Source organism: Chlorocebus sabaeus, chromosome 1 (assembly GCF_047675955.1).
Source record: "Chlorocebus sabaeus isolate Y175 chromosome 1, mChlSab1.0.hap1, whole genome shotgun sequence".
Lineage (NCBI taxonomy): Eukaryota > Metazoa > Chordata > Mammalia > Primates > Cercopithecidae > Chlorocebus > Chlorocebus sabaeus.
Genome location: NC_132904.1, coordinates 54,331,718 through 54,344,897, shown reverse-complemented (window position 1 = coordinate 54,344,897; position 13,180 = coordinate 54,331,718). Strand labels below are relative to the sequence as shown.

General features: G+C 39.3%; 1 protein-coding gene across 2 annotated transcripts in view; it reads right to left on the bottom strand.

Moving 5' to 3' along the window:
- The window catches only part of RNF141 (ring finger protein 141), a 29,824-nt gene extending 20,590 nt beyond the window's left edge, over nt 1-9,234 (bottom strand). The window contains exons 1-2 of one of the 2 annotated variants that reach the window (XR_012093770.1): nt 9,113-9,234; nt 1,816-2,009 (exon numbers count right to left, since the gene is read on the bottom strand). Coding sequence is in view for 1 of the 2 variants with exons in the window: in XM_008006927.3 (XP_008005118.1) it covers nt 1,816-1,958 (143 nt within the window). In the remaining variant the exon portion in view is untranslated. The remainder of the gene's footprint in view (nt 1-1,815; nt 2,010-9,112) is intronic. The other variant, XM_008006927.3, reaches the window with a different exon arrangement.
- Between the last annotated feature and the right edge of the window lie 3,946 nt (nt 9,235-13,180).

Here is a 13,180-nt window from a genome sequence, read left to right as displayed (position 1 = left end):
ATTTCAAGACTCTAAAGGAATGGTAAATGTCATTGATTACTGCTCATAAGAGTTGAAAACATAAACATAAAAAAGCATTCCACTCTTATATTACTAAATTCAGAATCCTATTTTTAAAATTCTTTAAGAATATGGTCCCAGAAGTAATGCTTCGCACACTACCCTTTGGATAATTTTAAAAAATAAGTAAAATGCTAGAGTTTTTAAGACCAACTATATTTTTATCATAAAAAATAATACATAAATACACACAGTAAAATGTAAAATCTCCCTCTCTGCCCTCTTTTCCCACCATCTCCCAACCAAGAGACAAGCACTGGGAATAGTTTAGTTCGTTTTCTACACACACACACACACACACCCTACATCTATATACAGGTTTTTGTTTTGTTTAGTTTTGTTTTAATGAATGAAATCCAGTCTTCTTAAAAGAAACCATCTTCTAAGATAACTTTTAAGACAGTCTTTATTCTTCCCAATAAAGACAGTAGGTCTTCACATAAAGACAGTATATCAAGCTTATCTAATGTGTTCCAGATTGCCAGGTATGTCTCTTATCACCTAACACCATGGTTATAATGCCTAGGGAGTGGGTTCATATATCTTACCTTAAACTATTATTAGTGACTACAGTATTGTAAGTCTATATATTAAGGGGTCCTGAACTGCTAGTCGATTTCATTCAGCCTTTTTAAGGTTTAAGAAAAGGTAATGTGGGATAACAGGAAAACTGAGATTCAGAGAGGTGGACATGCCATTAATACCTGGGTAATCGACTTAGCCCTCAAAGGTCCAATCCTTAGTAGAGTGCCTGCACATACTACGTGCTCAGTGAATGTTAGCTAAGTTGAAGAGACTAAACAGAGAACCTTTAAGATCTCATTTAAGAGGTGACTCCATAGGTTCTAATTATACTCCCAGGGGTTAGAAGAGATATATAAATAAAGGTAGATGTGGATGTTGCCAGAGGCACGTTTAAAAGAAAGACATGACATCTGACCAATTGTCACCAAGGGAGAAAACAAACAGCAAAAAAGTCATATTTTAAAAGCACAGTGGTCTGGGGGCATTCAGAGACAAAGAGCCCTATATATTTTTATAGCTCCTACATAGATCAATACCAAAATTGATAAATAAATTAACAAATAAAAGACTAAGTTGTATTAGGTGTGCTCTTTAAGAAGGCAGAGAATTTTATATTTCATTTTAGAAATTTAGTCAGTGTTAAGTAGAAATTTAAAGATGTTAGCTAATTAGAAAATATTAATAAATGAAATATATTATTTCTCAGTGATGAAAATAAGCTATTACTACATATGTATTCCTCTGACAAAATAATGACTCATTAAAAAAACAGTATATATGTATGTATGTGTGTACATACACACACACACACGAATGAATTGCTTCATGTACAGAAACCTTCTGTGTTACCTTTGACTATTCTAGGAGTCTTTCTCTCAAGTGGCTAATTCTCATATTCCATTGTTATGCACCCCTTTAGTGCCTTCAAACAAGTGTCTATTGGTATAAAATTGAGATGCTGGGTTTTACTACTGTATCCTAGAATTGCTTCAATCTGCCTGTGCTGTGTTCCAGATTCCATTTTAAGTTCTTTCCATCTCTTCTGTCCCCATTATATACTTTTAAAAAGCTACATAGAAAGTCAACTTATAATAAATACTCAACAGTATTTGTTAATGCTAACTGAAAACATTAAGTCTTACCAATCAATACCTCTGGTTATATCTTACACAGCCATGACATATGGGGCATACATACAACAAAGGGAAAAACAAAAAGAGCAAGCCTTACACATCATTAAGCTCAGCTACTCTCCCAAGAAATTCTTCATAAGTTAAGGAGCCACTTTCTCGAACCAATGTAACATGTTTTGCTACTTTTTCTGGTAACTTGTTAATAACCAACTGTGTCTGATCCGAAATTTGCTGTCCCATGATGAAATGATGTCTTTCAAAATCCAGAAAGAGTGTTGCTTCACATAGTTTCTGTCAAATATACAGAAAAGTTACTTTTACATATAATACAAAAATGGCAACATACTCATTTTTCAAAAAAATAAAGAAAAACTAGGAATACCTTTAAGTGAGAGTTGAGTAGACCTACATGAGTCTAAGGTAGAATTTAAATGACTCTGTTTTCAGATTCACATAGCCAAATGAGAAAACAGGATTCACTTATATATTATTGGGAGGGTGATGAACCTCTAATTCTTATAATTTTATCACGTCGAAAACCACTAAAGCACGTGTGCACTTGCACACACACACACACACACACACACATATTCAAGTAATTGTATTTAAGAGGAAGTTTGTCTATCTTCTATAATTTTCCTAAGAACATTTCCTGACTGCTTATCACATGTCAGGCTCCAAACTGTTTTCCATATATTGTGTCAATTACTTCTTACAACAATCCTGAGACAGACAATATTATACCCCTACCTATTTCCCATAGACAGGGAAACTGAGCTAGGTGACTAAAGTTACACAGTTGTAAGTGGTGAAAGTGAACTTTGAATTTGTTTTTCAGATTCTAGTACTTACATTCTTATCCACTATGACATACTGACTTACAATATACTTACATCAGCTAAATAATTCTGCTGTTGAATTACTTGATTTATAGACATGTACCTTAGTTTTAATTTTTAAAAATATATAAACAGACTTGTGGCTTGAAAAACCTAAGAAAATTAAAATGTTAGATATTTTAACCACCTCACATTTTCTGCTTGGAAAAAGATAGCTCTTTTGTTCATTAAGTCTTTTAGGTACCCCCAAAATATATATCTAATTATCAATTTTTTAAATGCCCCCAAAATCAGATGCCCCCCCAAGAAATTCTATTTTATTTATCCATCAAAGACTATCATTTTATTTCATCCAAATTAATACTCACATCACATAAAGCAGGTGAAACAGTAATACTCTTATGGAAAAAGTTTTTGTAGGAAGATTGCTTTATCATTAATCAAAAAATAAAGTTACAAATGTAAAATATAAAATATATAACTTTATGAAGTTATTAACCCAAAAATATGTAAAATTTTCTTTAGGTATTAAAATTTAATGTACTATATTTGAAGTTTATTCCTTTAGTTACCTAAAATAGGAAAAGGACAATTGTAATTAAAAAAAAAAACAACAATTACAATTTTGAATCTGAGCCTACCTGGTAATAGTAAATATCACACTATAGAGATAAGGAAGCTGATGAGGAAGATCCAGGCCAAAAAAAAAACCAAAAAAATCCCCGAAGTCAAATTATATGTAAATATTGCCAAGTGGATTTACAGCAACTGTATCCAAGAAGAAACAATTAAATATCTTAGCTTAGAAGAGGTCTCTAGGGCACTCAACATCAGTGATTGCTGAATTTCAAAGACTAGTAAAATCGCAAAGCACCATGGTGTTGGATACTTCTTTTAATTCTAAGTAAGCACAGTTTCCAAAAATAAACAAAAATTCCCCAAAACTTAACAAAATCTTAAAAAGAACTTATAACCTGAAAAGTAGGATATAATATTAGAAAAAAATCTTTCCCAAGAAGGGCAGTAACTTCACAATGAGGTATACCATGTATTTACCAGGTATACTATACATTGTCCTTATTTTTCTTGACTGAATCCAAACTTGTGAAAAATCATCAGGAGTCAAGGGTTGCAGACGGGTATTAGGGAGCCACTGTGTTACAGGACTTTTTAAAAATTAAACTCAACAAGTAGCACATGCCTAGTGCTTATGTTCTGGAGCTACAACAGTGAACAAAAGAAACACTTTAGAGCATCCAATACAGTGGAGAAGAGACAGTAACCATACAAATAAATGTGTAATTACAAAATGAGAAGTGCTAGGTGAACAAGTACAGGTGCTATGAAAGCCCATAAAAGAGGGACTTGACCTAGTTTTGTATCAGGGAAGAAGTGCCTGGGCGAACAACATTTTACTTGAGGTCAGAACGGTCAGAGTCAGGGATTAAAAAACAGGTTAGGGACATGGCAAAAGGAGGACACTCCAGGCAGAGGTTATGAAAAGTGCCTGAGATAGGAAGCAGCATGGTGACTTTGAGGTAATTTTTAAAAAGGCCACAATGACTAAAGCAGAGAGGCAAAGGGAGAGGGAAACTGGCACCAAGAGTTGGGCTGTTTAACATTTTTGTTGATGACCTGAAGACTGTATGCCTGTCCAATCTGCAGATGACCAAAACTGGAATAAATGAATAATATCCAGTGAATAATAGGATCAAGACTAAAACAGATACTTACATGCTTAAATGAATTATATTTAATATGACTAAAAGTTAAATCCTGAAGAGTCAACTGCACAAAAACATGTATGTAAGATGTGCTCAAAAACAGTCAAAATATAAAAGGTCTGGGTTTTTGTTTTTGTGTTTTTTAAAGAAATGGAGTCTCTCTATGTTGCCCAGTCTGGTAACAAACTCCTGGGCTCAAGCAATCCTCCCGCCTCGGCCTCCCAGAGCACTGGGATTACAGGCATGAGCTGCCGCACCCGGCCAAATCTGGGGTTTTTAATCAAAATAAGTCAACAGTATAACAGGGGCAACAAGTATGCTAAAATAATCCTAAACTCTTGCTAGAAATAGATGTGTTGAGCAAGCAGCCTACTAGTCCATTATGCTCTGCAATGGTCAGGCCACACTGAAAAGTCTGTATTCAGCTCTAAACAGTTGGCTTTAAAGGATACTAATAAATTAGAACATATTCATGGGCCTAGAAAAAAAAAAAAAGAGGTTTATTCTAGACAGTCATAGTTTGGTAACAATGAAGCAACATAAGTTTGTTTAAATATTTGAGGAGCTGTCATGTGGAAAAACAAGATTCATTTATAGAGAACAGGATGGCCAATAAGTATAAATTAGTAAGTATAAATTAGAAAGGCAGATTTCAGTTGATTATAAGCATGTCCCAGCATCCAGAAGTGGAAATGGCTGCTACATGTGAGCCTCTCTCATTGGAAGTATGGAAGTGTTTAGGTAAAGATTAGAAGTACATCTAATAAGCGTTACAGGGATTTTTACCTGGGTGGGAAGTGGAGTAGGTGACCTCTAACCTAACATTTTATTCCCAGAATGAAACTTAACCTTCCTCTAACATTCCTGTACCAATTCAATGAAAATGTAATCAAGATTCTAATCAAAAAATTAGCCGGGCGTGGTGGCAGGTGCCTGTAGTCCCAGCTACTTAGGAGGCTGAGGCAGGAGAATGGTGTGAACCCGGGAGGAGGAGCTTGCAGTGATCCGAGATTGTGCCACTGCACTCCAGCCTGGGCAACAGAGCAAGACTCCGTCTCACAAAAAAAAAAGATTCTAATCAACCAGGTTGAAACTTTAAATAATATCTACATTACTTAACAAAGAAAAAACTGAACTTTTGAAATATATAGTCTCAATATTTAATATAAATACCTATGATAATTTAACCAATGTGGTATAGGGGAGATAGAATTTCTCTCCCTCTGCTCTCTTAAGGTCTCAGCTGGGCCCAAGAATTAAACTAACCTAAGATAGATTAGCAGGAGAAAAACATACAGATTTTATTTAGTAATTTTTATACATAGGAGCCCTCAAGAAAAATAAGGACTAAAAAAACTAATTAAGGCCAAAAGCTTACATAGTAGATTGGACGAAGGAGAAGTAAACTGTGAAAACATGACAAGACATAAGGGTTTGGGTTGGGGCAGTTAATTGTAGAAAAGTGACTAGGAAGATAAGGGTTACTTTAAGAAGGCTTGTTTGAACAGATTTCTCTCAGCTTTGATTGCCCACCTCTAGTAATGATAATGTCTTCCTCCTGGCATAGGGAGGACATCTTTCACATGGCTGTTTTATCTCCAGCCTTCCGGAAGAATAAGGAGGGTCAGAGGGCCCTTCTTACATCTGTTGCTTTTCAATGTGCCTTTACTCAAAATAATCCTTATGCCAAAGTGGCGTATTTTGCTACCCTACATTACCCACCAAAACCATATTTGAAAAGAAGAGTTAGTTGCTTATTTATTGAGTTATTAATAGAAAATGATCCTCTTTGTTTCAGCATTGTTTTCATCTGCTGCCCTAACTTTGAGTAAGGTTTATAATTTGAGGCAGCATATTAACTTGTTATCTTGTAACCGTACTTGGTATCTGGGAAACTTCATCACTAACTCCTTGGATTAAAATGCAACACTATCTAGAGACTGAGAGAGCCTGCAAAAGTGGTTCTCAACCTGGTTCAAGAAAGAGGGCCTGAAATTTAGTTTATTTTGAAAACTATAAAATATTGATAACTATTAACATCTATCACTATATGGGTGTGAAAATAAGATATGACTCTGTGATCTACATACAATATAAAACCACAACACAGAGTACATGTTCACAAAGACAATCTGTTGAAGCCATCCTCTAGTCAGTCACCCACCACAGCTTTTCACTGTCCCTCTTTGGTGACTGCACATATTTCTATCATACTACGACATTCATTAAGTCACTTGGCCATTTCCCTCTAGTGAGCTTCTTGAGAAGAGCAGCCATTTCCCTTTAGTGAGCTTCTTGAGGAGAGCAGCCATGGTCTCTCTTCTGGCAGATACAAAAGCACTCAATAGATGTTTACTGAATAAATGCAGTAAATACCATTGGCAGTTTTTGTTTTTTTATTATACACTTAGCATTCTTTTGACTTTTGTTAATTTGGTCAGCCATCTATTAGCACTAGGTTGGCAGAAGCGGAAGTTAAAAATACATATGAAAGAAAATGTAAAACTGTGAAAATTTATCATTAAATTAATGCTATGTAAACTGAGAAACATTCACTATTTGATATTAACAAAATACCTCCCCCTAGATCATGCAACAGTGGTATTGCATAGGAACATAATTTGCAGACCACTGGCATAGAATTCAACAAAAGACAAATTTCCAGTTAAGGTTTCTCAAAGAACTAGCAGCTCTCATATTATTGTGCCACCTATAACACAGTCATTTTTTGCAAGATAAAAACATGCTTTCAAAAAGCATTTGAAGGATTTTCTAAATAAAGAACTGTTATTTTGAAATGCACAAGATCAAGGATTCCAAAAATGCCACATTCTCTAGTGGGTGGTACATACAGAGAATCACTTATTTTTCTAACAAATGAATTGTGGTAGTTCAAATATTCTTTATAAAAATATAAAAATTACATCATGGGTAATTGGCCAAGCAAAAACGAAAAAACTGCTCAAAAACTCCTAAAAATTTAAACCATAATTCATTCATAAAATAACTAAAGCAAAATGGAAAAGGCTGAAAATGCACCAAAATGACTAAATGACAAGTACTGTACTGTAGTATTTTAAAAACTTCTCTGAAACCAGTTCTCCATCAAATTTTGTATCAACCTCATTTAAAAAGATTTAATTGAAATAAACATCAATGATTTTCATTGTCAAGTCAACTTTAACATCAGTAATAAATACCAAGTACTGGGTCCCTAAGGATACTATTTACTTTATTACTCATTGTTTACTCGAACTGCAGATCTGTAAACAGATATCAACTTTTTTTTTCAAGACAAGTTAACATAGATACATAACGAAATAATTAGACCAGAGTCACTACAGAGTCTGGTATGCCTGTTCCAGGATCAAAGATCTTGACCAGAAAAAGATATATATATATGAGAGAGAGAGGGAGAAACTACAAAAGGATAGAGTGCTGTACTAGGAGATTAAGAATATGGATTTCTAACAGTACCAGTGTGTTTACTAAATGCATTTCATATTGGAAAAAGCACGCTAGAGTTGTAAGAATTCTCTCTGGACCTTCCTTGCCAGTTTGGGAAGGGAAGGGGAAGGAAAGTGTGTTTGTATTTAGACGGGAACCAAGAAGGATCAGGCTACACACATCAAATATGAAGTTCATTTACACCAAATGACAAATATTAATTTTTGAAACATACAGTCGTATTCTTGAGAAAAAGTTTTAGAAACTGAAGTCAGGCAATGTGAAAGAAAAGGAGAAAAATCCATACTACTTTTGAGCTCTGAATTCAGAAAGCATCACTTCTCAGATGGGTGACTTCGACACAGAGGTGACTAATTTAGGATCGTCGGCCGGTGGCAGCTCATGTCTCCAGACAAAATTCTGGATGGATAGAGGTTATTTTATATCAAGAAGAACAGGGTGGAAGGGAGCGAAAACGAATAAATTCGTGCTGAAGATGTAAGAATTATAAACAACTGGAAGTGTTCCAGCAGCTTTACATATATGCCAGAGGCAAGAACTGTATTATCTGGCACCGCTAAATAGAGCAGTGTCAGAATACAGAAGGGTACACTACCTTTAATAAGGGGCATAGGGATCGATTTCAATAACAATCGTAAATCCACATTTTGTAACCCGAGACAAATAACTGAAGGAATAATTTCAAAAGCGAACACAGAAGCCTTATGCTCCTGCTGTGTAATCACTACCTTATTATTAGCAAGAAAACGTTCTTTTCTTAGACGGGTCTCAAGGTAGCAGCAAGTCTAACGAGGAAAGATCTCTGGGAGGGGTAGCAGCCTAAGTCAGTTCAGAAGTGTGGGGTAGATAGGCTAAGTAGATCGACGTGGCTATTTCTGAGCTATCTTCCCAGGCAAAAGGTTTCTTATTTGGAGTATCCAGCCCGGCGGGGACCAAGCCTGCGGGCCACCCTAGCGCTGGCTCTTGCTACGCCGCCTCAGCCCCTCCTCAAGCGCACCTGGACATTTAACCAACAGCTAAGTCCGGTGGCCGAATGACTGAGCCGGCGGCAATATTCAAACCACCATTCTGGGACAGAGGAGAAAAAACTCTCTTCGGGTCCCTCAGAACCACCCCCAGCGGGACAACCACCGCCACCCCGGGCAACCGGAACCCGCCGGGCAGAAGATGGGCGCCACAGAAGGGCCTCCCCAGCCTGCCCCACGCCCCAATCCGAGGCCCGGGGAGGGCGGCGGGGCCGGGCCTATCTCCCCGGGGAAGTCTGGCTCGGCAGCGGAGGGCCAGCTGGGGCTTCTCTTCCCAGCCCCAGGGTCCTGGAGCAGCTAGCAAGGGAAACACGAAAGGACAGCGCCGCGGAGCTCACCCCAGGTTCAAGGCATCGCGCACCCTGCGGCAGCGGCGGCGCCGCCTCGGCCCGCAGCTCAGACCTGCCGGTGGTGGCGACTCAGCCCGGGACTCGGTCGCACCTCTGTGACGCAAAGCCCCGCCCCCAGCGCGTTGCCTGGAGACGGCGCCCAACCTTCCTCTCCAGCGCCCTTACCGACCCGCGCTCTGCAGCTCCTGAGGGCTTCCGAGCCCAGATGGCCATCTGAGAGGAGAGGGGGCGGCGAAGGACAGTCTAGCCTGTCAGGCTCCCGGAGCAGGGGCTTCACGAGGTGGCCTTGGAAACGGCCTGGTCGGCTCTCATCTCTCCTGGTGCCATCTCCGGAGCGGAAAGTCGAGCGCCCCGCTGGCGACCAAGGCCGCACTGAGAGCCCTGGTTTGGGCTCCAAGATACCACTTCCCAGACCTCTAGCCTCTCCACTGATCATAGATACACAAAGATCATCTTGTTTCTTTATCAGGAGATGGATTGTGTTCACCTAGCCGAGTTGTTAAGCATAAGAGAATGTATGAAAAGTAATTACAAAGTTCAAAATCCTGAGCTTTGATAAATGATAGATATGATGATGAACACATATTAATGATATTGCTGCTCTTCGGGACGTCTGAATCAATAATTGCTGTCTGTTAAGCATCTGTTGTGTGCCAAATACTGCACTAGGCACTTTACAGACATTGCTCTTGTTTAAGTCGTTTGCTCAAAGTTGCCTAGACAATAAACAGCAGAGCAAGGATTTTAATCCAGGTACAGCTGACACTGCTGCCTCTATGCTTAGTAGTTAAACGGCTTCTTATGCTTCTTAATATTTAGACACCCCTCCTTCACCAGTCACTTGTAGATTTACCCTGTGAAGAGCTAATTCTTCCCTCTTATAATAATATTCGTTGACCATTTACTATATAAACCCTATTTTAAGGACTTTAAAGGTGTTAATTCGTTTAATCCTCACAGCAATCCTGTGAGTAGGTGTTATTAATACCTTCACTAAGACACAGGCTTAGAAAAGTCTATTAACTTTTCCAAGGTCAAACAACCATTAAGGAGCAGAGCCAGATTCAAACCCAAGCAGACAGAACCCTGAACCTGTGTTTTTAATTCCTCTTTCAAACTGCCTCCATAGTATGGTAAGACTTTATTAGGGCTAGGTTCATGCCTGTTTGCGCACCATTATTTCCCTGACAGCCAGCATAGTGGTGGTTCAATATTTCAACACGTGATGAATATTTGAACAGTGGAAAAGGGAAAAGCTTAAAAATGAAGTATAAATAATGATTTACTAAATTCCAAAAGATATCAAATACAAGATTCCATAGTGCAGCCTAATCCGGGCCTGGGAGTTAGAAATATCACTCTATAAAAATTGCCTTCAATTAAACATTATATTGGAAGTTCTGGTCAATGAAATAAAACAAGACAAATACATAAAAGGCATCCAAGCTGGAAATGAAGTTGTAGCACTGCATTTAATTGCATAAGAAAATTGTAGAATACTACAAAAAAAGCTATTAGAACTAAAAAGTGAGTTTACAAAAGTTGCAAGATACAAAATCAAATACACAAAAATCAGTTGTATTTCTATATACTAGCCATGAACAACTAGAAATGGAAAATTTTAAAATATCTCATCAGCAAAAAAAAAAAAAAAAAAAGTAGCAAATTTAGGGACAAATTTGACCAAAGATGTGAAAGACATATATACTGAAAACTATAAAATATTATAGAATAGCACAGAAATGGAATCAACCTAGGTGCTTATCAATAGTGGATTGGATAAAGAAAATGTGGTACATATATACCATGGAATACTATACAACCACAAAAAGGACTAGGTCATATCTTTTGCAGCAACATGAATACAGCTGGAGGCCATTGTCCTAAGCAAAATAATACAGAAACGGGAAACCAAATACCGTATGTTCTCACTTATAAGTAGGAGCAAAACATTGAGTACACAGGCACAAATATGGGAACAATAAACACTGGGGATTCCAAAATGGTTGAAAAAACTACTATTGGGTACTACGTTCACCACTTGGGTGACCTGTATCATTAGAAGCCTAAACCGCAGCATCATTCAATATACCCAAGTGACCAACCCACACATGTACCCCCTGAATCTAAAATAAAATAAAATAAAATAAAATAAAAAACATTGTTAAAAGAAATTAAAGAAGACCTAAATAGAGATACATTATGTTAATGAATCAGAAGACTGAGAATTTCTAAGATATCATTTCTGCCTAAATTGACCTACAGATTTAATGAAATTTCAATAAAAATTCTAGCAGATTTCTTTTTGATGGAAATGACCAAACTAATTCCAAAATTTTTGTGGAAATGCAAAGGACCTAGGATAGTCAAGACTTTCATCTCATCAAGAAAAACAAAGTTTTGGAACTTACACTACCTGATCTCAAGACATTATAATAAGAGCTAATCAACACAGTATAGTATAGGTATGAAAATAGATAGAGTAATGGAACAGTATAGAGAACCCAGAGATGTATCTATATACATGTTGTCAGTTGATTTTCGACAAATACGCTGAGGCAATTCAATGGGGGAAAAGATAATCTTTTCAACAAATAAACCTGAAAAAATTGAACAGCATATGCCAAAAAACTCTTAATCTCTTGCTCCTTTCCTCATATAGTCACATATAGTTCCCTATATCCTTGGAGTGTTGCTTTTCCAGCCAGAAACCTCTGTGACCAGTGGCTCCTTTGCCTGAGTTTTGCTCAGGCCCACTGGGTTTGTTCTGCCCATTTGACCTTGCAGGCTGCACTCGGCTCACGCTACTGGCCCAGATCCCATGCCTGCCAAGGACGAGCCAGACAGAGTGGTGAGGGGTGTGTGAGCAAGTGAGCATGAGGTGTGGCCGCTGTGCACAGCCAGGCACACCAGCTGTGGCGGGGTGGGTGGCTACAGGTGCCAGCATGGGTGCCGGCTCCTGCAAAGCTGTGGCTGGACCCGGAGTACCACAAGCGACTTCCACTGCTGGTACCAGGGAACGTGGTGGCACCTGGAAGCTTTGAGATGCCAGGAAATGCAGAGCTCCAAAGAGGGTGTTACAGTCCTGGCTCAGGGAGCTCTTAGGTCTGGGCTCCCGGAAGTGTCACAGCTTTTCTGTCCTTCTCTCTTTTCTGCTTCTCATCGCTTGCAACACGGGGAGTGAGGGGGTATTTCAGCCCTGTTTGTGTTGCAGCTCTTTCAGTCCTGCCATTTGGCAGGTCCCGAGTTCTTGTCCCACATCCAGGAATAATGAGGTATGCAGACAACTGAAGGGTGAGTAGGGGTGAAGAGGTGCTTTATTGAGTGACAGTGCAGCTCTCAGGAAACTCTAAGTGGGTAGCTCCTTTCTGCAGGCAGGTTGTCCGGATGTCTGACCAGCTCTCAGCTGAGAGGAGACCCACAGTGGGTGGCTGCTTTCTGCAGGCAGGTGGTCAGGATGTCTGCTCAGCCCTCAGCGGAGAGGAGACCTGGAGTGGGCAGCTCCTACATGCAGGCAGATTGTCCCCATGTTTCTTGAGTCTGGCTGGGTGAGCCTAGGGTATTTATGGGCTCAAAAGGGAGGAAGTGCTTGCTGATTGGTCCATGGGCAGCAGAAAAAGCACCATAAGTTCTCACTCCAGTCTGAGGACCTGGCAGCCCAGTCCCCAAGCTTCAGACTGTCAGTTACGTAAAGGTAGGGTTTCACTGAGGACCCACCCCTTTTTGCCCAGGAGTCTGTCTACCTCATGTCACTGTCCATGGAACCCAGGCTGTTTGGGCCAAGGGGAGTCTGCAGGCCCACACTGAGCTGCCCTCAGTACCCCCTCAGTTTCTCCTCCCATGCTCATCAGCATCCAAAGTCCAGAGGGGGCTGAGGTGGCAGCGGGCTAGCATGTCAATGTTGCCCCAAGCATGCATGCACCTGCCAGATTGTGACAGCATCTGAGCTTGGCCACAATTTTGCTCTGCCCCAGAAGCAGGGAGAGGCCAGACAGCAGGAGCAGGCACTTTCAAGCCTGTGGGGGCAAGGGGCTTCCTGGGCCCCTGAGAGCACAA